The sequence below is a fragment of the Diceros bicornis genome, chromosome 33, assembly GCF_020826845.1.
Source record: "Diceros bicornis minor isolate mBicDic1 chromosome 33, mDicBic1.mat.cur, whole genome shotgun sequence".
NCBI classification, from domain to species: Eukaryota; Metazoa; Chordata; class Mammalia; order Perissodactyla; family Rhinocerotidae; genus Diceros; species Diceros bicornis.
The window spans coordinates 24797909-24825135 of NC_080772.1; the positions used below are offsets into that span (position 1 = coordinate 24797909).

Consider the following 27227-nt stretch of genomic DNA (forward strand, 5'->3'; position numbering starts at 1 on the left):
GCAGCCTTCTCGTCCGGGCCGCTCTGACGAGCGCCCGGGCCGGGAGCCGGGCTCGTGCGCGGTTCGCGGCGTCGCGATGAACATCGTGGTGGAGTTCTTCGTGGTCACTTTCAAAGTGCTCTGGGCGTTCGTGCTGGCCGCAGCGCGCTGGCTGGTGCGGCCCAAGGAGAAGAGCGTGGCCGGCCAGGTGTGCCTCATCACCGGCGCCGGCAGCGGCCTGGGCCGCCTCTTCGCGCTCGAGTTCGCCCGGCGCCGGGCGCTGCTGGTGCTCTGGGACATCAACACTCAGAGCAACGAGGAGACGGCGGGCATGGTGCGCCACATCTACCGCGACCTGGAGGCGGCCGACGCCGCGGCGCTGCAAGGTAACTCGGACCTGCGCCCGGGCATTGTTGGGTCAAGCCCCCCCACCCCCGCGCCCTGCCCCCGAGGGCCCCGAAACCCCGCTGTCACGCTCAGCCCGGCTCTCGAGGAAGGGAACACGCCCCCCGCCCCCACCCTCCGGGCTTCTGCGGGTGGAATTTGCCCCGTGGTGAAGGAACATGGTCACCTCTGTGTTAGAAAGGAGAAAGTGTGCCAAACCCCTGTCTAAACGGAGCTCCTGTCTCTTTGGGGACGAATGTCTGATTTCCTAAGCCCTCAGGATAGGGAAGGCAGAGGGAACTTGTTAGCACTGGTCTGAATCCTAAAGAAATGCCTCACTCGCGTTTGCGATGGGGAATTCAAGTGTCTTTGGGAAGTTGTTCTCAGACTCGACTGATGCGTGCCTATGTGTTTACTGTGGCCTGAACCGCTTAGACTAGGGAGCATTGATGATTTCGCTATAACTTCAGCTGCGAGAAAATAATTACATTGTTTCACTAGCGATACTTAAGTTGTTAGGTTACTTACTAGCCTGATTGAAAGATGCCCTGCCTGTTAAGGGAAGGCGCTTGAAGGATTTAAGCCGTATTGGAAATTTATTCCACTCTTTTGATAACCTCAGGAAATCTGCATTTTTGTATATTTATTAACTAACCTGAATCTGAGAGTTTTTTTTTTTTTAAAGGCCAAAGCAGAGACCATAACCAACCGTAAATTTGGTCCAGGAAATTTGATAATGGCTCTTGCGTTTTGACAAAATTTCTCATTTCCAGGGAAAACATTGAACTATATCGAGAAGATAATAATGGGCACCGCCCCTCCCCCATATTGATCATTTGTCACCAAAGCTATTGGCACCTGCCTTTTAGGTCAGAAAATCAAAGGTCAAACATGTTACAATTTCAACAGTGGTATGGAGGGGTAGCAAATACAGATTTTTGTGCTCGCTGCCAAAACCAAAATAATAAAGGTATTTGAAAACCAGGGAAGAGACTTTGGTTTTTAAATTTCGGTCTTATGTGGTACAATTGCATATTTACCTGTGAACGTGATTTACATGTGGGTGCTTCTTAGGGGAGTTCAGCTACTCCAGTTAGAACAAACCAGTGACCTCCACTTTTTCATGAGGAACTTTGGGCTCATTTCTTGGCTTTGGATGAATTCAGATTATTAATTCCGGTTTTGATTTGTGAGCCTTGAGGAGCATTTCCCTTTTGAGGGTGCTCATACGAAAGAGTAAGAGCAGCTTCTGACCACGGTTCCCCCCCAAAAAGAGGAGTGTGGAGTGTGTGTGTTTTGGAGGAGGGGGTGTTACTCTCTGGGCTGAGATCAGTTCTTTCCAGGTGTCTCTAGCTCCAGGAAACTGATCCCATGAGGTCTGACTTGTATTGGGCTTGTCACAATTACATGATTTTCCCCTAAGCAAAGTTATCCAGTAAATTGCTCTAATTCCCAAAGACTTTGGAGGGGAGGGAGGCAGCTGTAAGTTCAGTCATTGGCAAGCCTTACCATGTTAGAAATTTGAAGCTCACTGTAGTATTTTTGTTTTGTGTGATCTTTGTCCTGATTGCCTTCTGACTCACATTTTGCACCACCTCCCCTTTCTCTGTCCCATTTTTTTCCCTTCCTCCGGACTTCTGAGGACAGCTGGGAATGGTGAGGAAGAAATTCTGCCCCACTGTAACTTGCAGGTTTTTACCTATACCTGTGATGTGGGAAAGCGGGAGAATGTCTACCTGACGGCTGAGAGGGTCCGCAAGGAGGTTGGCGAGGTCTCCGTCCTCGTCAATAATGCCGGCGTGGTCTCTGGGCATCACCTTCTAGAATGTCCTGATGAGCTCATTGAGAGAACCATGATGGTTAATTGCCACGCACACTTCTGGGTAAATATAAACATCCTTGTTTTTTATTACCAGGCCCTCCTCAATGAGAAGGTTGGGAAGGAGGGAGACTTCAGGACCAGCCTGAAAGTCACCTGCCCTCTTTTACCACAAAGCTTCCTTCTAACTCGCTGGTTCCCCATGGTAAATTACAGTGTGTGCCGGTTACTATTAAATAGTTGTTTTCTGTTTTTTCCCCCAATTCAGTATTTCTTGAGAGGGTAGGGGACTGAACATTTTGAACTAGTTTGAAAGATTGCCATAAAAATAACAAGAGGGAGCATAAAACCCTGGATTTGTTTATTTTAGTTTCTGTTGAGTTTGTAAAACATTGGTTGTTCTTATGAATTCCTAAAGTCAGAGTTTAGGTTTCTAAATTACTGCTCAGTCACATTTTGGAAAGTGCCAGAGATTCTGAGATCAGCATTTGTGGTCCATTGGGAGTGGTCAGGCCACCCTGGCAGTCACTTAACATCCATTGACTGTCCACAGGGTCTGTGGCATTGTCTTGTTGGAGTTATCTCAGAACTTTCTCAGCTTAGAAGGTGCCTCTCTTAGGAGAACAGACCTGTCTTAGGTCACCCTGATAGGACCACAGAGTCACTATATAGGGGACAGGGACATATCAGCTTCTAACGGTCAGAGCTAGTACAGCATCTAAGGATGAGAGCAGAGGGCCTTCTACTGCCCTGGGGACAAAACTAACCGGTTTTTCAACCAAACTTATCTTCAGAAATGGTAGGTGTGCAGCTCTCCCCTATAACTGTACACTGTGGACCCACTTGGTGCTTTTCCCCCGCCATCGTATCTCCCCTTTACTTTTGTAGACAGGTAAGATCCAATAAAGAAAGGGTAAGGAGATAGGCTTTCGGTTTTTTTCCATAGGCAAATTAATCTTCTAATAGAACACAACAAAGAATTGTTTCTGCTAAATAGGTCACATTAAACCTCATTAATTTTTTAGCAACTGCGTAAAAACTTAATCTGGCTTTAGAAGTGCTTATTCAAATGTTGCTCCGTGAACATCAGACCATTTCTCTGATCCTGGAAGAAGCTTATTTTTGTTTGGTTTTTAAACATGAGCTTTATTTAACTCATTTCCAAACCTCTAGAAACGAGCGTATAAATGACATGAGCTAACACATATCTATGTTTTAAATGAGTAAGAAGATTACCAAATAAAGTTTGGGGGAATTTAAGTGTGCTGGTGTGTGTGTTGTGTGAGGTGGGGTGGGGGAACAATACAAGTCCTTGCTGCCATGGTGTGCATAAGAACAGGTGGCAGGTGACAAAGGGTGGATCAGGTGAGTAAAGGCCAGGACAACTGGATAAACTTGGCAATATGTTTTATCAAGAATCTTGTGTGTTTATAATTCTGAGTAAAACAAATAACCACTATTTAAAATAAAAGACGTAGGTAAATTGCAGGTGGACTGTAGTTTTTATGTTTGAAGAATGGTAAGGATGAAGCTGCCGCAGAAACTCCATTTCATTTTGGTCAACTTGTCATCCTTAAACAGATATTTTATTTAGCTTTGAAAACGCATGTCAATTGATATACTGCACCTCTAACATTAGGCTACTTTCTAACCTAAGGAGAAAACTGAATCAAATTTCCAACAGAAAAATTATCGTGGAACTGAATCTATATACCAAGGAAGAACATACCACCTTCCCAGAGTCCTTACTTTGCCTTGAGATGTTGCTTAACTACACAATTTAGGGAGTTCTTGGAAGCCTCGACAGTAATGACGTCACTTCTTATTAAAATATGGGAGGCTCCTGAATTCTCCAGCTGTTTTTCCCCTAAGCATCTAAACTTAAGAATTTATTTTCAATATTGACTCAGAAAATTCATTTTAGAGTTGGAATTTCTGACTTCTTGCCGAGGCTTATAAACCTTTTAAGAAGTTGAGATCTAGCAACTAAAATTTAAAAGAAGACTTACTATAATTTTTACAGTGATTTTTTTTTTTGGAGGGGGTTGGTTTAAATGGTGTAAGACCACCTGAATTCAACTTCCCTTTCAGTAGTCCCCTTAGGGAAAAATGTTTGTGGTAACTGTTCAAATATGTATTGGCATGTGCTATTTTCCTTCGGAAAAAATAACCAATGTGTCTTGTTACTGTATGTAGGTGGGGGAAAGAAATTGCCCCATACATTTTAAAAAGTAGATCAGCTGAGCAAAGACTTGTTCAGTCATTTGAACAGATCATCTTGGCCAGACTTCTAAGTAGCAGGTGATATGTTTTCATAAAATAATAAATAGTGTATTGGTCCTGACCCAGAGCTAAGAGTCGTATGCAGTGAAATAGAAGACCATGTGGACTTCCGCTGAAAAGCTGTGGGTGCTCCTACTTCCAAATCATTCCTTATACTATCCCTTCTGCCTGAAAAGTGCTCTTCCTCCACTCCATATACCTTTGAAGGCCTAGCTCAAATTATTAATATAACCTTTCCTCCCCACTCCAGCCCTTTTCTGGTTTTTTGCATATTAGAGCTATAAGGATCCTTAGAGATCATCTTGTCCAATCTCTTGTTTTCTGATGAAGCTGCAGTTAAATGACTTGTCTAAGGCTTTTTCTCTTCTTTCCATTAATTTCATGCAGCATTTGTTGTCACTCTCATCCTTTGGTGCATAGTATGTGCTGTTTGCTGTAACTTTTTACACATTGTACCCTGAAATCCCCAAGTAGATGGCATACTGTCTGAAGGCAGCTTGTTATATGCATCTATTTGTTTTCCCCTGCCTGGAACAGAACTCTCCTCATCAGTCACTCAATAAATGTTTGATGATATAGGCTAGGCTTCTGCTTAAATGTTTAGAAGATAATCTATTCAGAGAATGCTCACATGGGTCTGTCATCTGAAGTTTCAAAAGGTAAGCAGTATGTTGGACTAATTCAAGCTATGTAAGATTGATGAGATTTCAAAATGGGCCTGGCTCATATTCATTATTGTTTGTATCTGCTTTTGTTTTCTTATGCAACTTTTCCATTCTCCCTGCCCAACCTGTATGCTTATTTTTACTATAGTGTATAAACTCTGCTCATTGGTACAAGGCTAGCAACTTGGAGAAGGCTAGTATTGATGTACCAAGTTGAATCAAGCTCAAATTGGATGTATGGCCACCAATCCTATTTCCCAATGGCTGGGCTCAAGGACAGGATTCGTATTGCAGTTCCTTCCTTGCTTCCTAACCTTGTATTATTTCCATACATGTTGGAAGTTTTTACAATACTTGGCATTATTCTGCACAGCCCTCCGTTCTGCTATGACACTTCATCTTCCAGTGTTCTTCTACCACCACAGCTCTCCTAGGAACTTCCTTTTGATCACCAGTCAAGAAGTGATAGATTTGGGGTAAGTTCTAGTCAGCATAATCTGTTGTGCAACATTCACGCTTAGGACAAGACCATGAGGCATGTGTGCAATACAATGCTCTTGAACTTTGGCATAGTCATAAAACCACTCGCTTAGGCTCTTTCTGTATCTCAGTGAGACGTAAAAGCTTGAAAATACCTCTCTAGTCTCCTTTGAAATAGGGAAAGTTGGCCCCCATACAGGAACTGCAAACCCATGTTTTCCCCAAAACATTAATATTGCTTCACTTGTTATTTTTTAAGAGAAGTGGAATCTTAGCTTACCATTTCCAAAAGACAAAGTTTATCTGTAGATCCTTTTTGACCAAAGAGCTGAATTTGGCCTTGATACATGAGCAGCAAATTGATCCCTGATTAACCAAAAGGGGGAAGCAAAAGCATTTAACTCCAGGCCTTTTATGTTCTGAAGAAATTTTGCATGGTAAAGGACTAAATCTGTCAAATAGCTAGTCGGTAATTTACTTCTATTGATATGGTAGTCAGACAAGATAATTGGTAGTTAATTAATAGACCACTTAACTTAAAAGGTTTCACAGTTTTAAAGTACTAATTACTGAATTAGGCATTTATCTATATCTAAATGTCTAAAGTCTATTTAGTTAAAATCCATCCAGGAAAAGTAAAAGCCCACCAGCTAGATCTGAGTAATGTAGCACTTAAAGACGTGAGTGCTATGGTTGTGCCTAATATCTCATGAATGGTCCCTAATCATTAATGTTTAAGTTCTTACGTGATTTACTGGTTTTTAATCTCAAATACTGTATTTCTCTGTTCTCTGGTTAGAGAAACCTAGTTTTGTTCAAGGTCTCTTAGATTTAGAATTTTTTTTTTTTAAATCTAAAAATTTCTAAAGTATTCATATAAAACTATTTGGCCAATCCTTCCTCTTCCAAACCATAATATTAAGAATTGTTAGACTAAATATTTTACCGAGTGTTGTTTTCCCGTCTTAAGATAGCTACTAAAAACTTGGAATTGTGGCCTATTTTTACATCTGTACTAGATCTGGTTTCTGTTATTAAATACTATCATATGCATAAAAATCAAATGTTTGAGCATTAGAAATAAAGACTTTATGTCTTGAACTGAACTGTAAATTAACATGGGGTAAGCGTATTTTATCTTATTAATTCTTGTGGTCACAGTTAAAAACTGAGTAGAACATCTCTTTAGATAGCAACTGCCTGGACACCTGGGATTGTATGCCTAACAGGGTCATTCCAGAGCCTTCTTTCCTAACACAGAATAAGATCATATGCTCACTGAATTTTGTGTTTCTATATCTGATGTATTCACGCGCTGGGCCCAAATCTATTACTATGAGAAATCAACGTCTATGACATGATAAAATGTCACTTTTTGTAATTGGCATGAGCAGGGAACCATCCTATAAAAATCTTCCCAACATCTTTGATGTATGTTCTAATCTGTGTCTGGTTATCTCCGTTTAGAAAATCTTGCTAAGTAGCCAATGTCATATGAAAACGTAGAAGTGTTCCCCGAATTGCCAAATCCAATGTGTGGCTTGATCTTGCTACACAATGTGACCCTGTTGAGCAGCTCTTTGAAACTCCAGTGCTTTGGCTTCCATTATAAGCCCACTTTCTCCTGCTTCTCTTCCTGTCTTCCCAATCCTCTTAGGCTCCCTGCCTTCAAAATGTGGTGACTCTTTAGTATTGTGTGCTCAAACCTCTTCTCACTGTGTACCTCGAGCTGGGTAATCTGTTTATTTCAGTGGCTTCACTGTGATTTCTAAGGCAGTTCCCGGGTTCACACAGCTGTCTTGGCTGTTCCATGCATTCCCTGAGACCAGCAAGTCTCAAAACTGAACTAAGTCCTTTTCTGCCCGTTCTTGAATTCCCTGGGGTGGCCAGTACCAGGCTTGGAAACATCAGCAGTGTCTTTAATTCTCCATCCTGCACACATTCCTGGGTCACCAAATCCTGACTGTTATGTTGCACCATCTGCTTTCATCCCCTCCTTTCCATGCGTGCCTCCTCCTCTGTACTTCCATCACCTCTCGTGTGGACTCTGGAAAGAGTCGCCAAACTTATTTCCCTGCTTCCAGCCTTTGCTCTCCAACCTAGGGTTATCTAAGCAGCCTTGAATTTGTTATATGCCTGCTTAAAGATTACGCTGACTAGAACTTACCCTAAACCCTTGTGTGACCATATTGTTCACAGCATGAAGTCCAGGCTCATTAGCGTGGCAGCTTAGGCATTCCAAAGCTGCTTTCTACCTGCCTTCAAGCTCATCGCCAATCGTAACCCCTGGTGTCTCCTAAACTCCAGCCAGGCTGGACACCTCATGTGCCCTGAAGGAGCCCTGCACGCTCAGCTCTTCTGCCATTTGAGTCCTGTCTTACTGGGAGTCCAAAGAAGTCGAATAGTTCAGACAAAATGTATCACTCCTCCTGAGAAAGAAGAACAGACACATCCACAATATTTTCACGTTGACTTAATAGTTTATATTAAGGGGACAGTCCTCGTAGAACAGTCTCAAATTCCTGGTTCAAGGAATGGCCCTCTCTTGTTTGATTTTGTGCTATTTATCTCGACTCCTAGAAGCAAAGTTGGTGTTTGTTCTTTTCTCCCTCATTATTTCTACATCCAGGGCTTTATCCATTATCTGCCCAAGTAGAAATTAGTCTATAAGACGTGTCCAAGTGGAAGCATTCTGTAACCTGTGCTAATGCCAACACTGATTGAATGGAGAGTGTCCCAGCAGAGTCCTTGGTCATTCACTGCAGGACTGGGTCACTGGGGCCTAGAGAAGAGTGGCAAACCCTATGGCTAAATGCTTAACTGCTCACATTCTCTCAATTTATTCTCTCCCTTCAAGTTTGTTTTTATCCTAATCATTTTTCAGATTTTCAAGATCTTTGGCAAATTCTAGCACATTGACTGTAGTAACTTGAATATATCTAAGATGTGGCAATCAGAAAATTCCTTTCAAGCAGCTTAATTACCTCACTTGGGAATTAGAATAATTTTAAGTAGGAAACCCCTTTTCATTTAAGTTTTTTTCTTGAATTCAGGAATATTAATAGCAGATTCATCTAAAATTTCTGTTCTAGTTCTTTCAGAAACTAAAATTAAGCCTGTTTCAATTATGACAAGTAGTCAGTTTGCCTCTGTCTAGTCCAGATATCCACCTCTATGGATAGATGTATGGGTGATGTGTTTTGTTTGTTTGTTTGCTTGTTTTGGAATGCTCAATGAATGATGAGGAGAAGACGTGTGACTATGGTGCAGTTATAGCCACCAGGCTTGGAGAAGTCCGTTTGAGCCTGTGTTAAGTCCCAAATACCCAGGATGTTTTTGGACCCCCAAATTGTACTATGCTGAAATTCCACTAGGGGGTGTACTGGCAGGGTGGATTTGTATCTTATTTCCTTTTACACACAATCGGTAGTTTTCCCAAGATAAAGGGCCTTTTGTAGCTAATCTTTGGAGTATGACAAACTCTGAGAGTCCTTAAGACATAGGGAGCTATTCCTGCCTCAACTCATGGATTAAATCCAATGTTTTGAGCCTGTAACTCCAGGGATCAGATTAAAATGTGTTAATCTCTCTTGGTTTAATTAGTGATTTCTTATCTCAGAGGTTACTTACAGTAGTTAGCTAGTCAAAGAACTGACCCCTTCTAGTTCTATTAAGTGACCTAAAAACTCCTTTTAGGTTGAGACCCTTGTAAGCATAACCACAGAATAACTCAGAGGATGGAGTCTTTTCATTCATTCTTGGAAAATATATAGCAGACAGGTAAAGCATACAGCTGGTCCCCATAATAGGGCAGCCATGGAAAGCTTCCCTGAATTGTGACCTAACGCTGTGTTGGGATACCATTGTTCAGAGTAAAGGCTGTCAGAGAATTGACTTAGGATTTAATCACTTTGACCCTGATCCACTTGGCCAGCCAGTTCCGGTCACCTGCGTCTCTGGGTTTGTGCAGGCTTCCGCCATCTCTGCACTGGAGGAGACGCCTTTCAGCAGAAGGAATGCTAACATCTTTTACTTGATCTTACCCAGCATGGCCCATTCTTGAATTCCTTTTTCTTTTAAACTTTATTTGTCAATTCTCTTAAAACTCAAGTTCACACCTGTCAGGGACCGTTTTCCTAAATGCTCTGAAACTAAAATTAAGTGAACCACGGGGAAAAAGTTGAATATCCTCTCATAATGATCATAAAACTTTCAACACTGCAGCAAATGCTGCTAGAATATTTAACAAGGAAGGGCAATTACTGCCACAACCTTGAGTGCTGTCAAATTAGCCCAACTGACAAGCCACTTACCATGAATTCACATTTGGAAACAAAACATTACTTGGTCTGTGAAACTCTCAGAGATCACACAAAGATGTGTGAAAGGTGACAACGGTGTTAACATCTTGAACATGGGCGTCTTCTGGCTTGGGGAAACGGCAGTGTTTCTCTCTCGTTTGCTGCTTGCATAAAAGGTGAATTTCTTGCCTTTCCTTCGAATAGCTTAGTACTGGAATTTTTGAATATTAACATGGTTCAGCTTCTTAGTGTTATTCTAAACAATGGGGCTCAAAATAACACTTCCCAAATCACTGTAACTGGGAAAATATTTGTGGTGTAACTTTATGTAAGCACATGGGTATTTTGAGGACAAGTGAAACTTAAAATTCAAAGCCTGACTTTTCCCACCTGCAAATTGTAATTAACATACTGCCCCCTACTGATTTCTCAAGGATTTTTTTAAACGGAATAGTTCTACAATCTCATGGGAAAGAGAAACATCAGGTCTAATAAATTATTTTAAAATAGTTCTGTACTAACTTGTATTTTTACGTTTGCTGGACTCTTCTCTGTCAAGCATTGTAATTTATATTTATATTTTAAAACAGTAGTTTTCTGCTCTAGTGAAACAGGACTAAAGAAAAGGGTCAGAAAAGAAGTGTTATTGGAAAGTGTTTTTGTTGTTGTTTCCCAGCATCATCTAAGATTCTGGATGAAAGGGATTGGCAGCTGAGGCAGCTGCTTAGCGGTATGTTTTTGAGTCTTCTTCCAGTGGTCAGGCACTGGGTTTGTGCCGCAAGTGTGGTCTGGCACTGCGTGGAGGGCAGGAGGCCTGGGAACTGTACATAGTAAGAACTAGGAACTGCAGGAACTTGAAGAAACAACATAACCAAAAATAGATAGCACTTATCACCAAAATAGCCTATAAATATATGCTTAATGAGCCTCTGTGTACTTACTGTACTTTTCTATAGCACTTAAATTTTACAGAGCCCTTTCATAAACACTCTTCTCTCATTTGAGCCTCACAGCAACCCTGAATTAAGTAGAGCCATCATCCCCATGTTGGTGGATGAGGAGAAAAACCGAGAGAGGTTATGGGACTTGCCTAAGGTTACCACTGGGGAAGGAAGAAGGTAGGACCCAGACCCTGGACCTAGAACCCCTACATATACTTATCTGGACTACATGTTCAAAGCTCCTAGTAGATTTTTCTGTGAGTCACTTATGCTTTTGCCCTGTGGTGTAATGTAAGAATCCAACTTCAAATGTTGATTTTTTTTTTTTATTAGCATGGTTGGTTTAGCAATGACTAATTAACTCTAGCTTAATATCCCCAGAAAGTTTGCTCCATAAATTAGACAAGCATGTAAAATTCTAGACTAAAGAACCAATACCACACTAGAATTTTATTACCAAGGCCTAATTCATTTGTTTTTGGGTTCCTTTTCTGTAATTTTCCGTGGTCCGTAACTGAGGTGGTTACTTCACTGAGAACAGTGGAGGACAGCCATGGTCACTCAGCCCCCTGCCTTCTCTTCCTAGTTTGCGTGTCAGCATTGACACACTGGACACGAAGAGTAGTGAATAAACAGGGCTCTTCCATAAGGACTGGCCGAACAAAATCCTGTGAATACTTGGTACCAAAATGTCAATCACAGTGAGGTTCTAGTTTAGTTTAGTTAGTTTGTTTTTTAAGCTTATCTCCAGGAAAATGTAAAACCTTTATTCTGTTACATAATAATCTTATAGGATCAGAATTCCAGATAACTCCGTAAGCTTTGCCTTTGAAAATGCTAATCATGGATTTTCAAAATTGTGTAGTTTTGTCTGGCTGACGGTGTCCAAACTTATGGCCCAAGCATCTGATTTTTAAAGGGGTAGTTTTTTCCTAGGTAGGATTTTCTCACAGGCTTACCAAATCCTGAAAGCTTCAGAAAGGTAAATGTGGAAAATGAAAAAGGGTCTAAATTCCTTGTCTTGAAAGCTAAGCCGTCAAAGCCTCTGTGGATGAAGGAAAGGATTTTGAAGAATTCTAGGTCTCTTGTTGAGAGCGTGTTCTGACAGGGATGGGGGTATCTTAGTCCATCCAGGCTACTGTAACAGAATACCGCAGACTGGCTGGCAGATAAACAACAGAATTTGTTTCGCATGATTCTGGAGGCTGGAAGTCCAAGATGAAGGCTCTGCAGATCTGGTGTCTGTCGAGGACCCGCGTCCTGGTTCACAGACAGCTGTGTTTGCTGTAACCTCACAGGGGTGAGGGAGCTCTCTCAGGCCTCCATTATAAGGGCACTAATCCCTTTCATGAGGCCTCCACCCTCATGACCTAATCACTTCCCAAAGGCACTACCTCCTAACACCATCACATTGGGCATTTGGTTTCAACGTGAGTTTAGGGGGGACACAAACATTCAGACCACAGCAGAGGGGCTTCCTAGTGCTAAAAATCATAGAGTCAGTCTGTAAACTCCCATCGTCCTCCGTACAAAGCTCTGGGGGTTGTGACGTTCGGCCTTTGTCTGAGAAGCATTGCTGGGAGAAGGATGTGAGAGTGGAGAATGGGGCTTCCCAGCCCCTAATATCCTGGTTCAAAGAACACTGGTGGGATAGAGGCTGGGGAAGTTACTCTGCCTGTTTTGCTGAATTTCTAGGAGAAATTGATCTGAAGCCCCTTGAGGTTTGGAGTAGACAGATTCCCTGGCTCATGCTAGAACGTTGTGCTCAACCTGTGGTCCAGAGCAGCAGCAACAGCATCACCCAACCAGGCCACACCTTAGAAAAGCAAACTCTGAGGTCCCCTCCCAGACCTGCTGGATCAGAATCTGCATTTGATTTGGATCCCAGGTGATTCTTATGCACAGGAGGGTTTAAGAAGGAGCTGCTCTTGAATGCTTATTTTGCTTCTCACTGTCTCAATATTCTCCTTCTCCCTCTCCACCCCCCCCCCTTTTTTTTCCTGAGCTAATCAGCCAATTAGGAATCTTATAGACTAGGAAAATGCCAGACCTCACACTCTGGGGTCTGCCCTGGTCTAGGTTTATTTTTTGATTTGAGTTCTAGTCCAGTGTCTAAAAGGAAGAGTCCAGGTGCCCTCTTGCTCACTAGTCCCCTTGGTCACTGTGCCCAGGATTGAGTTTCCAAAGCCATGAGCATCGTGGTACAAAGTCGAGGCCATACCTTGAAGAGCTCCATTCTTCCTGCCCAGGAAATACATTGCAGGAGGGCAGGATCCCTGCCTGTCGTGCCCCCTTCCCCTCCACTCCTGGCCCCTGGCATGTTTTCGGCATTAGCGTCCTTCAAAGATATTTCTTAATTTAGTAGTGGAGTGGTGATTTGACAGTATTGACATATGAACTAACAGTGATGGGCTTTTGAGCCCAAATTTAAGTTGTGATCTTTTTTAACCCCAGAATGTCTTCAAACCCTAGAAAAATGTCACTACAATATGAGAATTAGAGCTTAGAAAAAATCATCACTGGACTGTATGGAACTTGATTTGCTAATGTGCGTGTTCCTTCTAGAGAGTGGGCCTCATGGGGGCCATGTCCGCCTCAGGGGCGTTTGGCAACATCTGGAAGACATTTTTCCCTGTCAGAACCGGTGGGTTTGTTACTGGCATCTAGTGGGTAGAGGCCAGGGATGCTGCGGTGCACAGGACAGCCCTCTCAAGACATGAAATTACCCAGCCCAAAGTGTCAGTGGTGCTGAGATTGAGATACTGTGTTCTAGAACCCTGGTTGTCTAACTTTGCTCCATACTGGAGTCACCTGGGGTGTCTCCCACTGCCCAATTCCCTCCCTGGTGTAAATGGCCTGGGATGTGGCCTGAGCATCAGAAGTAAAACCTCCCCTGGCTGATTCCACTGTGTAGCCAAGTTTGAGAACCACTGATTTATAGAAAAGGTGGCTTCTACAGTTTTCAGTTTCTTTAAGAGGTTCACAAATTCCTAACACATATAGGTACTCACAGACCCTCATATATAGTGAGTAAATTCTAGGCTGTTATAGTACATGCTTAAGAATAAAATAAGTTTTCAGAAGTAACCTCTTGGTTATATTTATGTTTTATTTAGGTAAAGATTTTAATTTTTTTAAAGACTCCCCAGTAAGCAAAGTAGAGAGCAGAGAAGAATTTGAACTATTTACACATATGAAATACAAGGGATGATGGAAGGTGGCCATAAGGGCTGGGCTGTTGGAATGGGGGGCACAGGAGTCAGGCCTGAGCAGTGGCTGAGCTCAAGACGTGTTTATGCCTCATGGAGGTGGTTATTAGTCACTAGAGCAGAACCGAAGCCTCTGCCCTCTGGAAGATCTGTCTTTATTACAGTTTCTGAGATGTGATTTGAGTTTGGGGCAAAGGAAAGGGATTAATGACAACCTGTTGTTTAGCAGACTGTTTGGCTGCAATTTTGTGGGTAATGTTCATTATTCCATAAAGAGTTATTAAGTAGGGGAAGGGGCCTGAGCTTGAGGGAGACCACAGAACATTCCTTTGATCCTCTAGGACTCCACCAGGGGGAGGATCGGGGAGAACAGCATTTCAGAAACAGTGTTCAGCATTCATAGTTTCTTTTAACACACTGAGCTTCCATGGACTCAAGTAAAACACAGAAAAATGATGATCGTTTTGCAGATAATTTGTACTTTTTTTCCTATAAGGCATGAATTCATGTTACATAATTTTAAAAGGCACAGCCACGATAACATATAAATGTTCAATGAATAGATATTTTTACTACTTACCAGATGCTGGCAGTCTCACTAATGGAGTTGATACCTTATTGAGTCATTTACCAGAGTCTTATACAAGTAATACCTCAGTGTTACGACTTGTATTTTGAATGCGTGGTAGGAATCAAAGAAAGAATCATTAGATATAAGTCGTCATGACACTTTGAGCCAAGAAACCTTGGAGATGGTTTCTGGACTGTAAAGGCCAGCGTACTTTCCAGACAGATTGAGTTTTCAGTCATCTCCTTACTGGCAAAGTAAAATGTAAGAGAACGTAGATATCTGAGTCGCTGCCTCAGGCTGGATTCATTTCATGCTCTGACAGTGGGAAAGCGAGTTAATGAAGCATTTATTTTGCTGAATAACTAATGGTGTCATCATCTAGGTGTTCATTTGAAAAGCCGAGCTCTTTTATTAGCTTCTTGGTTACAAGGCAACTGTAGGAGTATACTTGTGCATGTGTGTCAAGTATTAACTGCTGATGCCTCCAAATGTTACACTAATCCCTGTAGCCTCAAAATAATAATAATAACAAGGATAGTAGATGTGGCATTGGTACAAATTTGATGATTATGACATATTCTTTAGTCCCTCCTCTATAGCTAGAGAGAACATTGTGTGTCAATCTGATAGAGAGAGACTTTGATGAACATTTTATTACGTCTGAGAGAGTAGTTCCGGGCTTCAGTATCTTGGGGCTCTGTTGCACAGTTTGTCAAGAGACCTTTCTGTCTCTACAAACACACCCAAATAGGAAAGAAAAAAAAGGCTGTCATCCAATTACATGAATTTCAGAATTTGCACTGTCAACTGCAGCTAAAATATTTAAAGTCACTATATTGCTAGCAAATATAGATTTAGGTTTTACTTCCCAACTGAAGACAATTTTGTAATGAAAATTTCAAGTAATACTTTCTACAGTCAAAGTGAAATTTCTAAAGTTTGGTGGTCAGTATATATATTAAGCAGGTACCTGTAAGTGTACAGAATTAAGAATATTTATTTAGCCATATGGTTCTTTCCCAGGTTAGCTTGGGAGTAGGTCACCATTTTTAAATCTTTGAACACACTAATGATTTATCCTGTTAAGCTTGTTAACACAGTTTGCTATATTTTCAATGCCCTCAGTAGTTTGTACTGTTGAATCATAGTTTTCCAGGAGCAGTGGCTGAATTTTCAGAGGAGGATGCCACCAGATGTCATTTTAGTCTTGTAAATAAGCAGTATGTTCCTTTGTGATTCTGATAAAGATAAGTTACTCTCCTAGCAACACAGGCAGAAGCAGCAAAACCCCAGGAGAGCTGTTGAACCATTGGGAGGGGGGCCATAAGGCTGTCCAGTTGGATATCCTGTGTTCAGTAGAGTCTTGATTGTTTTTTGTTTCAAATGTGTATACTGCTGTTATTTGGAGATTCTGAAAACCCCTAAACATACGTCGGAAAACTGTCCTATGTATGTGCTGATGGTGTTAATCCTTTTCCCATTGTGATAGGATTTATGGTCCTCTTTAGAGATGAAAGTCTACTCTCTTTCTTGGACATTCAAATGAGAGAGAAACACTTCAAAATGATTCTTTTAAAAGGATGCCTTTTCTTGAATTGACCATAGGACAGTGGTGCAGATGCACAAAAATACAGTATGAGGCTTTTTCCTGCTGTGAGAATTTAACATTGCTTTTCCCTTAGTCTTCATTAACCGAGAATTGCTTACAAATATGGAAAACACATTCTGGGTGTTTTACCTACACCTTTAAAATGTCATCAGTCTTAAAATTTCAAAAGTCAGACTTTGCTGGATACCGCATTTCTTCACATTCTCTTTCGTTTAACTAGGCTAATTTGTCCTGACAGTGCAGCTGCAGGCTCTGCATTGCAGTCCGTCATTAAAAGCACCAAGAGTGATCTGGAGGGTTGGAACTGTTGGAAGTTAATTTGGCGTAAACCTGACATTCAAAGATTTCTCGAGATGTGACGTGTCAATGTCTGTGTCCAGTCACACTTCTGTTTAAGAAGTTCTTGTTTATATTATAAATATGACCTTTACAGTTATCTTTCAAAGTGCACAGTGCTTTGAAGAGGAACCCTGAGGAGCTATGGAGATATTAGACTTGTTAAGAATGTTTCGTAGGATTGTCAGTGTCCGTTTGAATGTCCTTTTTCCTTTTTAGTCACATAGCAGCCCTGTCAGCTGGTGGCAGATTATGGTATTAGAGACTTGTGATAAAATTAATTACAGGTAATCAAAGAGCCATCATTACACTTTTTAGCCAGAGTCCATTATTAAGAGTTTTCTCTTTTGCAGATAAGATAATCCCTAGGTCCCTTCCAACTCTAAATTCTCTCCCAGAACATACCGATGGGTCTATATTGGTTACTGACTTTGACACCCCTTCCATCAAGAGTCAGCCGTATTTTCCTGATGACGAGCTAGATGTCCTCCTGTTTCTTAGATATTTGAATAAGAGGACATTACGTTGGAGTGCAGTTCTCTGACTTAGGTCGAGTATCTAGCTAACCTTGCCAACCAGCACTGGCACCACTAACTCTGGTGACTGATCAAATGTACTTCCTTTACAGCTCCTGACCTAGATAATCTGTCCTTACAGTTGGATAATGCCGCAGTCCTGGTGTTGGGTGAGGTATCTGAGTTGCCCCTCCTAGTTTCACTGATGGCAGCACTTGCATGAGTTTATGCTAAGCCATTTGAGTGTGCACTTCAGATTTCCCTCTCTGTTCTCCCAACGCCTCTTTGAGACAAAGTTAAAGATCAGGAACCTTAGCTTGAACTGACTGGTGTCATGGCAACTAGCACTTCACCTTTTGCCGGTCCCCATCTCATACATGCTACAATATTTGTGCACATTAATAATTCATTACAAAGTGCCAGGTTTCTTTGTGCTGTCAAAGTGTGTCAAGGTCGGAATATGCTGTGCTATCTCACGTGTCGTCTACCAGACTGTTGCGGGCAAGAGTAATTAGAAAAGAAAACTAGTCAGGTTACTTGGGAAAATTCCTGAAAATGTGATGCTTTCTAGGCACCCATTTGTAGCATTTTTCTTGTGAAATAAGGACTAGAATTAGTGTTGATCAAAGTTTATTTGGTCATGTGCCCCAGATATAAGGCAGGAGTTTGACTGTGGAAATAACGCACGAGCGGTAATTGCTCGACTCCATTCAGGCAGGAAAGGAAATGATTAACAGCCCAGTGCTCAGTCATGTGGCTCAGCCTCCAGCGGGAACCCTGAAGACTCAGGTTCAAAAGAAACCTGAGTGGTCCTGATGGGAATGCTCTCATCCCAGCCTCGCCGTTGCCCGGCACATGGTAGGAGCTGCGTGTGTGACACTGGCTTTGGGGACGACCAGTCTGCATTCCAACGCTGCCCATGGCCCTGGATGGCTTAATCCAGCTCCAGTCTCCTCAGCGCCGTGCTTGTTGTTCTCCACATTGTTAGGCGTTGTGGTAGTAACTGCGGTATTAGACCTGCAATTGGTGAGGCTTTCTAAATGAAGAATATAGGCCTTAGTCTTGGAATGTAGAAAATGCAAGGACCATTGGATTTCATATATACAGAAGGCTAAATTTGTCCCCGATTAGGCAAAGAAATCACGTTTTATAGGAAACTTGAACCTGCCACTACCTTTTTATTTATTTTTATTTTTATTTTTTAATTTTTTGTGAGGAAGAGTGGCCCTGAGCTAACATCTGCCAATCCTCCTCTTTTTTTTTGCTGAGGAAGACTGGCCCTGGGCTAACATCCATGCCCACCTTCCTCCACTACCACCACCTTTTTTTTTAAACTAGCCCCTCCCTCTCAAAAGAAAGCTTCATATTAAAGCAAGCAAACCGGTGTCACACTTTACTAGCTGCTTAAAAGTGAAGTGTATTTCCCGGAAAAATATGTTCACAACCCATAGTTGGAAAAGATTTTAGTCACATAGCCATGTTTAGATTCTTTTGTTTCTCTTTTCCTTTAAATACAAAACCAGTAGCTTAAATGTCCCTCCAAACGGTCCCCTCCAGTACTTCTACTTGGGGAGGAGTGGAGGAAGCAGACCCAAATCACGTTTTTAGAATATGCAGGCTGTACCCTGCCTTTGTGAAGGATAAACTAGAACTGTTTTGTATTTGATGTGCTGATTTAACACAGTTAAGTGCTGGTGAGTATAAATTCTGCTTAGAGACAGGAATGGGACCAGTTCCCATTTCATCCATCATTGTTTGGCCGGGTCATAATACAGCACCTGCATGTAATAGATGTTCAAGAAATGCTTGTTGAATGAATAAGTTACTATTACCAGACTGATTTCAGGGGAGGGGGAGGCAGCATTAATCAGTTTCAGAACCTTGCCACAAATTAAACCTAAGAAGCAGTAACTTGTTAATCTTCTATCACCTACCTTTATATAGTGCTGGGGATCTGGATTAGTCATTTAACACCTTCAGGCAACAACGTAGCACGGGAATATGGGGAATTCATTAGAGCCAACCCTCTTGGTGTCTGTGTGTTTCTGGTCAGGGCCAGCCACCAGCTACAGTTACAGTGGACGCTGGCCGTGTGAACGAGCATGGTCAGCAATTCAGATTTGTCAGGTAACCAGGTAGGAAACTCTTACTGGTATTCTATGTTGTGTGTAATTTCTTAGGATTTAGTATCGAGTCCTTCTACTTACTTAAGAACTTAAAAATAGGACCCTTCGCCGGCCCGGTGGCGCAAGTGGTTAAGTGCGCGCGCTCCGCTGCGGCGGCCCGGGGTTCGCTGGTTCGGATCCCGGGCGCGCACCGACGCACTGCTTGGTAAGCCATGCTGTGGCGGCGTCCCATATAAAGTGGAGGAGGATGGGCACGGATGTTAGCCCAGGGCTGTCTTCCTCAGCAAAAAAAGAGGAGGATTGGCGGATGTTAGCTCAGGGCTGATCTCCTCACAAAAAAAAAAAAAAAAAATAGGACCCTTCGTATTAAATCTATCCCTGTTGTCCAAGACTAGGCAAACTTGTAATACTTAGAAATGATCTCTGGATAACATCAAGACTAAAGTTTATAGTGTTTAGCTAATCTGGGAACAATCATAACCAGATACTTAAAAGTGGACTTACAGACTTGATTACTTAAGGATATGTTTTCTAGTTTAGATTGGAATATATAAGCTTTACAATGTTACTTTATTGCAATTCTGTGATATAATGGCCATATATAAGCTATAGAGCTTAAAATTGAACCTATAATGACCTGAAGTGCCAGCTCTTGCCTTTTTTGGCTATCAAGCAGACCAAAATAATAATTACTATCATAATTACCCTAACCATTCCCACTTACTACTATAAGGAAATAAAACCAAGCTGAACTGTGTGTCTTGCATCCAGCAGGATGCCAGGGCTCTGAATACATGAGAAGTATTGTTTACGTCCCTCCTCCACAGGGCCTACCACAGGGTAGCATTTCTCCCTTAATACTGGAAAGAATAATCTATACCTTCCAGTTTAGTCTGGGGCAGCCAGACAAGTAAATATAAAACAATCAAAATTAAAACACCATAAAACATATAATTATATGTTACAGTGAAATGGTACTGACTATATGTCTTAAAGAAATATGGGCAAAGTCCAGATGGGCTAGAATGATATTAGATAAAGGCTTAACACCTTCAAAAGAGAATTATTGGGAAACTCTGGTGACATAAGCACTTTGAAAAGCTAAGAGGCTATGTAAATATGTGATTAATATTATTATTAATATTATACTTTGAATTACAGTCGCCCCTCGGCATCTGCGGGGAACTGATTCCAGGACACCCGTCAGATACTCAAGTCCCTTAGTCGGCCCTCTGTATCTACAGATGCAAAACCTGCAGATATGGAGGGCCAACTGTACACAGGAGAGCATTGGGGGTAGATTGTCAAAAAAGAGAAGAGCTCATGGGTAAAACCTTACAGGTGAGAATAAGTGTGACATGGGTAACAGCAGTGAGGAGGCCCAGACGAGGGGGTGTGAACGGCGGGGGCCGGGGGTTGCTGTGTGATGATCAAGAGTCAAACTGGGGAAGACCTTGGGATGCTTCACAAAGATTCATCTGGCAACTGTATGCATCATGGATTGGAACATGGAAGAACTTCAAAATTAATGGAATGACTGTTTTTGATCGTGTACATGCAAAAGTTATCATAACAAATTAGATATTTATGCAACGTTCAGTGATCCCTCAGCCAGGAAATCCTCTCAGAAGGGAATGCAACTGTTCTTTAAGGCCACTGTGTAGTGTTTGGGTCTTTTTAACTTCATAAATCACGGGAAGCTGTGTTGGCAGTGGGATATAACTCAACAGTAGACAGATTGCTCTTTGCTGCTTTCTTTTAAGAAGCAGGTTATAAAACTGTTGGGAGCCCGGTAGAGTAGTTAATAGATCATCTTAAGCAATTTGAAGTAATTTTTTTTTTAAATACAGCCTTGCGTCTTGAAGGCAAGAGAGCTAGAGGGAAAAGAGAGTTTAGTGAGTGAGAAATCAGTGCCACCTCTGGGTCCACTGTCCTGGAGCTTCTGCCACGGGCTCTGCCACCCTGAGTGGCTGGTCACCTGCCTCCGTGGGAAAGTCACTCCCCAGTAGACTCCACAGTGGAATGTGGGCATTCAGAATGCGGAAAGTTCTTGTCAGTGCAGAGTTAGCATTATGACGTATTTTTCATTAAAATGATTCTGTACTTTTGCTCTGTTTTTTTACATCCTAAAATATTTTGCCTTCTGTTAGTACACTTTGGTAATCAAGCCTTGGATGCTGGAAGATGATGCTGGAAGCTCTCTTCCTTCATGGGTCTTTTACTGTTTAGACATAGCCGTGTAAAGTAAACGTTAATACGAGGCACCTGTTCGTGGGGAGGCTGGAGATCCCTCACAGACCATGAGATCGCTGTGCTAACGTGTCATGAGCATGAAAAGATCTCTGACCTGGGAGTCGTTTAGATTAGCAGATAACTATCACTTGAAAGGTGATAAAGAGCCTTCTGCTAATGGCTTTCTTTTCATCTCTGGACATTGTCCCCAAAAGCTCTTGTGTTACAGTCTTGTTGGTCACGGCTTATAATAGGCCTGCCCTGCCAATGATACGGTGCTGAGTTAACCAGACGCTTAAAAGATCTTCTCTTTCTGATAAGCGTGAAATATTTTTAAATGAATTGGGAAATGTAACATTATGTGGGTGAAACTTTGTCTTGTGATCTTGGATTGGGTTTTAGATGAAACTCGTCATGTCGGTTCTAAAGCCTGAATCTTACTTTTTCTTTCAGACCACTAAAGCTTTTCTTCCTACAATGCTGGAGATTAACCATGGTCATATTGTGACAGTTGCAAGTTCCTTGGGACTGTTCAGTACCGCTGGAGTTGAGGTTTGTCAAATGTAAAAACATTTCCTTCATTCAGTCGGTTTATCTCGTGACGAATACACTAAAATCCTAAGAAGAGCACCTGTGCCCGTACACTCATGAGAGCCCACGAAAGCACGTACCTGTGTGCTGTTTGTGGAGTGTTCCAAGTCACCCAGGCCAGCTGTGGAAATGCCGTAAAATCACTTAGGCTAGTCTGACAAAGCGGCAGCAGCAAGACGAGGTGGGCAAGTCCTCGGCATGCCCCATTTTCATTAGCAGTTTTGCTTGGTGACAGCAGGGAGACACAGGGTCAAGAATGAAACCGTGGAGGGCAGTGGCAGTGCCACGGGAAACAGATAAATGAGGCCAAAGGTTGACGTTCTGTTTTGGTCGGCCTGCCAAAAGTGAGCCATCTTGTATTAGCTCATCAGATGAGATGGTAGGGCGGATGTGAGGTGTCTGGTATTGTCAGTTTGTAGAACTGGGCTTAATCAAACCCCATTCTTCACCATATTCAAATTATAAAGCATGTGTATGTGTACTGCTCTGTGTTGTTTGTCCTATGGGTGCCTGTAGCGTAAAATTAAAAACGTTACCCCAGGCAAATACACACAACGACACAGAGTAGATGGCTTCTGCATCCTGCATTTCCATTCCTAGATTTGGAGTTGGGTAATAGAGAAGAACTTTCTTTCTATACCATGTGTCCTTGGGTTAAGTTCCAGCTTAAGTTTACCAGGTGTACTTATCATTTTCATTTTTACTTTACCCTAAAAAGAAAATTGGATCATAACAACTTATAACCTAAGCTAGACCTGCCTTTGTTCTCTTAGCATTAATTTAAACAAACTGGTTTTTCAGTCCCTTTACTGAACAAGAGACCATTTGTAAATTTTCCAGACACTTCAAAGTGAATCTCTCTCCATTTTTAACTTCAGCTTGTTAGCTTTCATAGAATCCTTTGTGGTAACTTCCCAAAGTAATATGATACTTCGTTGATGTGGCAGAAAGTGTTCATCTGTTTCTGCTGTTGCTTTGAAAATATTATTTCTGCCCTGAACCGCATCAGATACCTGTCTTTTAAAATGCTTTCCTTTTCTTTGCTTAGTCACCTGTAGCCTTTTGTATCAAACATGTAACCAGAGTAATGGGCCCAGGGAAGCCTGGGTTTGGTTGGGCATCTGTGCACATACCTAGTATTTCTGTTGCCTCTCCCTCTAACTCAGGATTACTGTGCCAGTAAATTTGGAGTCGTGGGTTTTCATGAATCCCTGAGCCATGAGTTAAAGGCTGCTGAAAAGGATGGAATTAAAACAACGCTGGTTTGCCCTTACCTCGTAGACACTGGCATGTTCAGAGGCTGTCGAATCAGGTCAGTGAGAATCTATTACTGAGAAAAAGCTGTTTTAAAAATCATCTTTCCATCCTGGGAGAATATGTGGAATTGAATCTTCAAACATGGTCAGCCTTGCGCTTTAATAACTATCACTTGACAGTTAACCTGTAGTTTTCATTGGTCAAGGTGTATAAAATTGGGGTGTGTAAGACTGACGAATGAGGGTCTGATATTAGCTTGCAGAAGTTGATCTAGAAGCATCAGATGGGAAATGGCTTCTCTGCTCCTGCAAGGAGAAAACAAATGCCCAAGATTCTCCTTAGAAGCTACTTCTTTAGGAGTTATTTTCTTTTTTTATTATTACTATTGGTAAATAAATGTGACTTTGGTCTGGATACGAAACAATGTCACCGTCACAGAAGGGTCGCAGCCTTTCCTCTGAAAAGACCCTGGAATATTACACTCCAGATTTGGAACTTCCTTTTTGCAGAGAGTGTATGTAGCTAGATTCGCTCTGACAGAATGAAAAGAACCATTTAGATTTACTAAAAATGAAATAAAATACCCACACACTTTGAAAGGAGGCATATGGGAATAGAAATGTCAAGTCGAATCTGACTTGAGCTGAGCAGAATAAACAAAACCATGAATCATGAGGAGGATACTTGTGAAGACACGCTTACTTTGAGATCTTTGCTTGGATGGATTTGAAAGGCAGAGGAAGATAACCAAACCAGTTCCCTGTTGGTCAGGGCCATTCTTAACACATCCCAAACCTGACCAAGTTGTGGAGGAGGTGGAGGGTGGTCTGAGTCATTCCAGTCTCAGGCAGACGGACTCCAAGTCTGGACTGAGAACGGACTTAAGCTGTGCCTCTTTTCCCATGTGTGTGTGTGTGTGTGTGTGTGTGTATGTTTTTCCTCTTACATACTTAGGAACCAGTCACTGAGGGTCTGAGGTGCCCTGTTTCCTATTTAGCATCACAGCAGGTGTCCAAAGCTGTGGTGGGACAATGAAAAGTGAAGAGTGAAAGAAATAAATTATATTATTAGGTTATTTCAGCGTGTCACTTAATGAATTCAGCTGAAGGTAGGATGTTTGTATACACTTCATTTCAGAGGCCCCCTAGAGAAAATACCTTGGCTTTCCCTATTCAGGCATCTGGGAAAGTCTACAGCTGACTTTTATTTCACTCAGAAAGGTTATGCCAGTGTTTACACACATCATTTTAACTACACTTAATACTAAAAGTTTGGCATCTTGTTTGGGTTTCATGTTTGTTATGCCAAACCCCCTCTCCTGTTTCTACTGAAAGAAAAAAATAAAATAATTTGAAATTCATTTTAAGGCATTTTACAGATAGGACTTTCTCGCTTTACAGAAAAGTAGACCGATTTTGCTGGGCTTTTTTTTTTTTTAACTTGTTTTCCAGACTGTGCAAATAAAATGTGTTCATGGTAGGAAAATTTGGAAAGTACAGAAAGCGCAATGAAGGAAACAAAACGGACCCAAAATCCTGTTGCTCAGATACCGTCCCTGTTAATGTTTTGATGTATATTTCCAGTCTTCCCCATTTTGTGTTAATTCTTAATTTCATGTTTTTGAATATGTCACTTTCAGGAAAGAAATCGAGCCTTTCCTGCCCCCTCTGAAGCCTGATTACTGTGTGAAGCAGGCCATGAAAGCCATCCTCACCGACCAGCCCATGATCTGCACCCCCCGCCTCATGTACATCGTGACTTTCATGAAGAGGTAATGAGGGCTCCCCTCGCCCCCGTCACTTAATAACACGACGTATCTCGCGTTTGCTAACGACCGTGGCTTTCCGTTTTCAGCATCCTCCCCTTCGAAGCCGTCGTGTGCATGTATCGGTTCCTAGGAGCAGACAAGTGCATGTACCCCTTTATCGCTCAACGAAAACAAGCCACAAACAATAACGAAGCAAAAAATGGAATCTAAGCGTCTTTTTTGTATGGAATATCACTTCTATCAGAAGACGATCAAGAGGTTTCAGTCCGATCCACATCAGCATCACTGACATTCTCGGGATTCTAAATCCATGTGGACTTTTTTTTTTTTTTTAATCAACTTTTTAAAAAAAATAAAGTGTAAATTAACCAACTAGAGTACTGGGAAAATGTCATCAGCGAGAGTGAGCTTCAGTTGTTGCCAACGGGGTCCTTTTTAGGCAGAACCCTAAAACCAGTCAGATCTTTTAGACAAGCACTGTCGGGACATCTCCAGGCTACCGTTATTTTTTTGAACAAGCAGAAAGTCTAGAGATGATAACTACGGTGTGTTTCACCTGTGTGGTTTCTCTTAATTCCCGTAGAGTTTATTAATTCTTGTAATTAAACTCTAGCCGACTGACACCCTTGCAATTTCAAGGACTGATAGTGCTATATTTTCTCATGTTTTCTAAGTTTCAGTTTTGCAGAGCCTGTGTGGCTTTTTCATGGTGTTTGTATGTACAGCTCTTGTCAAAAGGAATTTTGAATCTCCATCAATTTGAAGTAAATGATGCTTAATTATTACAGTAAAGGTGATCAGGTCTCTTTCTTCAAGTCAGAATGACTGAAGCGTTAGCCGAATTTTAAATGTTATCTCTGAAATCTTTCCTTAAGTATCTATCACTCTGGAGACCTAGTTATCCAAAAAAGATCATACATTTTCTACCTATGAATTTTGCTGCATACAGAAAGTGCCCTTTCCTCAGGAAGTTGCTGTGTTTCATTTCTTTTATCTAGAATACATAGCAGCTCTGCAAAGAAACAGTTTCTAAAAATGGGAACTTCTGCATTTTAAAAAGTCCCCATTTTTGTGCCAACTATGATTAGTGAGGGGGAAGAAATCGTATACTATGGAGTACGTATGGAAGGGTGTAAAGATTCTTTTGCAAGTTTTATTCACGTTGTAGAACAGCAAAGGACATTTTTACAGTATTTTTTTGTAAAGCAAACTATTTTGTGCCTTGAATTTGGTAAATGTGTATTAGTGAAACGTTGTAAAAGTGAACTTCTACCTCTGTATCTAAATGTATACCATCCACTTGTAAATTACTATAAACTATTATGTGATTGCTTTTTTTTAGAATGTCTTGTTTAAATAGCGACCAATGTTTAAGGCTATTGAAATAAGCCATCTTTTACTAATTAACTGGGAAGTTTTATAAAGGACTGATTAAATTTAAAGAATTAACTTACATGCAATTGACTGTGTGATTATTAGTTATCAGCAATGTTGTAGAGAAAATCATTGTGTTCTTTTTTTTCTCTGCTATATCACGCCTTAGTTAAAGAAAATGCTTGAATGGGATAGTGTTCAAGAACAGACATTAACAGCTTAGGGTGCTATACGCTCAAATTTCCAATTTTGTCCTCTACTTCGATTAGACACTATCAGGAGCTTATTTATACTGAAAGTGGGAAAAGAGAAAGAATCCCATTACCTGTGTGTTAGTTTGGCTGCACCACAGATCAGATCTGCACTGTATCCCACACAGGAAAGTCCTGGCTCACTGCTAGTGTCCCCAGTGCTGGTCCTAAGGAATAGCTTCTCTCTATGTTTGAATTTCTCCATAAAGAGAAACGATAACCAAGCCTGAGGCCATTATAGCAATTGAGGCATTGGGTGCCTCTTAATTTTCAATTTTGAATTTAAAGAAGTACTTTGAGGTAGGACTTCATCACAGCATGGGGTTGAGGCAGGTATTTTCAGGGTTTACCCAGGTCTGCCCTGAGCACCCTCAAACCATCCTAGAGAAACCCATTTATCCATCTTAAGACTAAGGAGTCTTCTTTACATTTAATTTTATTCTCATGTGTTGTAATTTACACCTATTTCTATTTTTGTCTGTTACTGCCCTTATAAGGTTGACCATCTCTAAGTTCAATAAACCTAATTCATTTAA

At 41.5% G+C, this 27227-nt stretch overlaps 1 protein-coding gene across 1 annotated transcript; it reads left to right on the forward strand.

Moving 5' to 3' along the window:
- Window positions 1-27227, forward strand: RDH10 (retinol dehydrogenase 10). Its single transcript, XM_058528882.1, has 6 exons — window positions 1-365; window positions 2011-2246; window positions 21904-22002; window positions 23208-23353; window positions 24938-25069; window positions 25153-27227. Exons 1-6 carry the CDS (start codon window positions 77-79, stop codon window positions 25274-25276), a joined length of 1026 nt encoding a protein of 341 aa, XP_058384865.1. The 5' UTR covers window positions 1-76; the 3' UTR covers window positions 25277-27227.

What these genes read in the sequence shown, in the direction of transcription:
- RDH10 (XM_058528882.1), top strand. Translation starts at nt 77, where the DNA reads ATGAACATCGTGGTGGAGTTCTTCGTGGTCACTTTCAAAGTGCTCTGG. An exon ending in ATTGCCACGCACACTTCTGG is followed by an intron (nt 2,247 to 21,903) that starts GTAAATATAAAC and finishes TTTTTCTTTCAG; the next exon opens with ACCACTAAAGCTTTTCTTCC. An exon ending in TTCAGAGGCTGTCGAATCAG is followed by an intron (nt 23,354 to 24,937) that starts GTCAGTGAGAAT and finishes TGTCACTTTCAG; the next exon opens with GAAAGAAATCGAGCCTTTCC.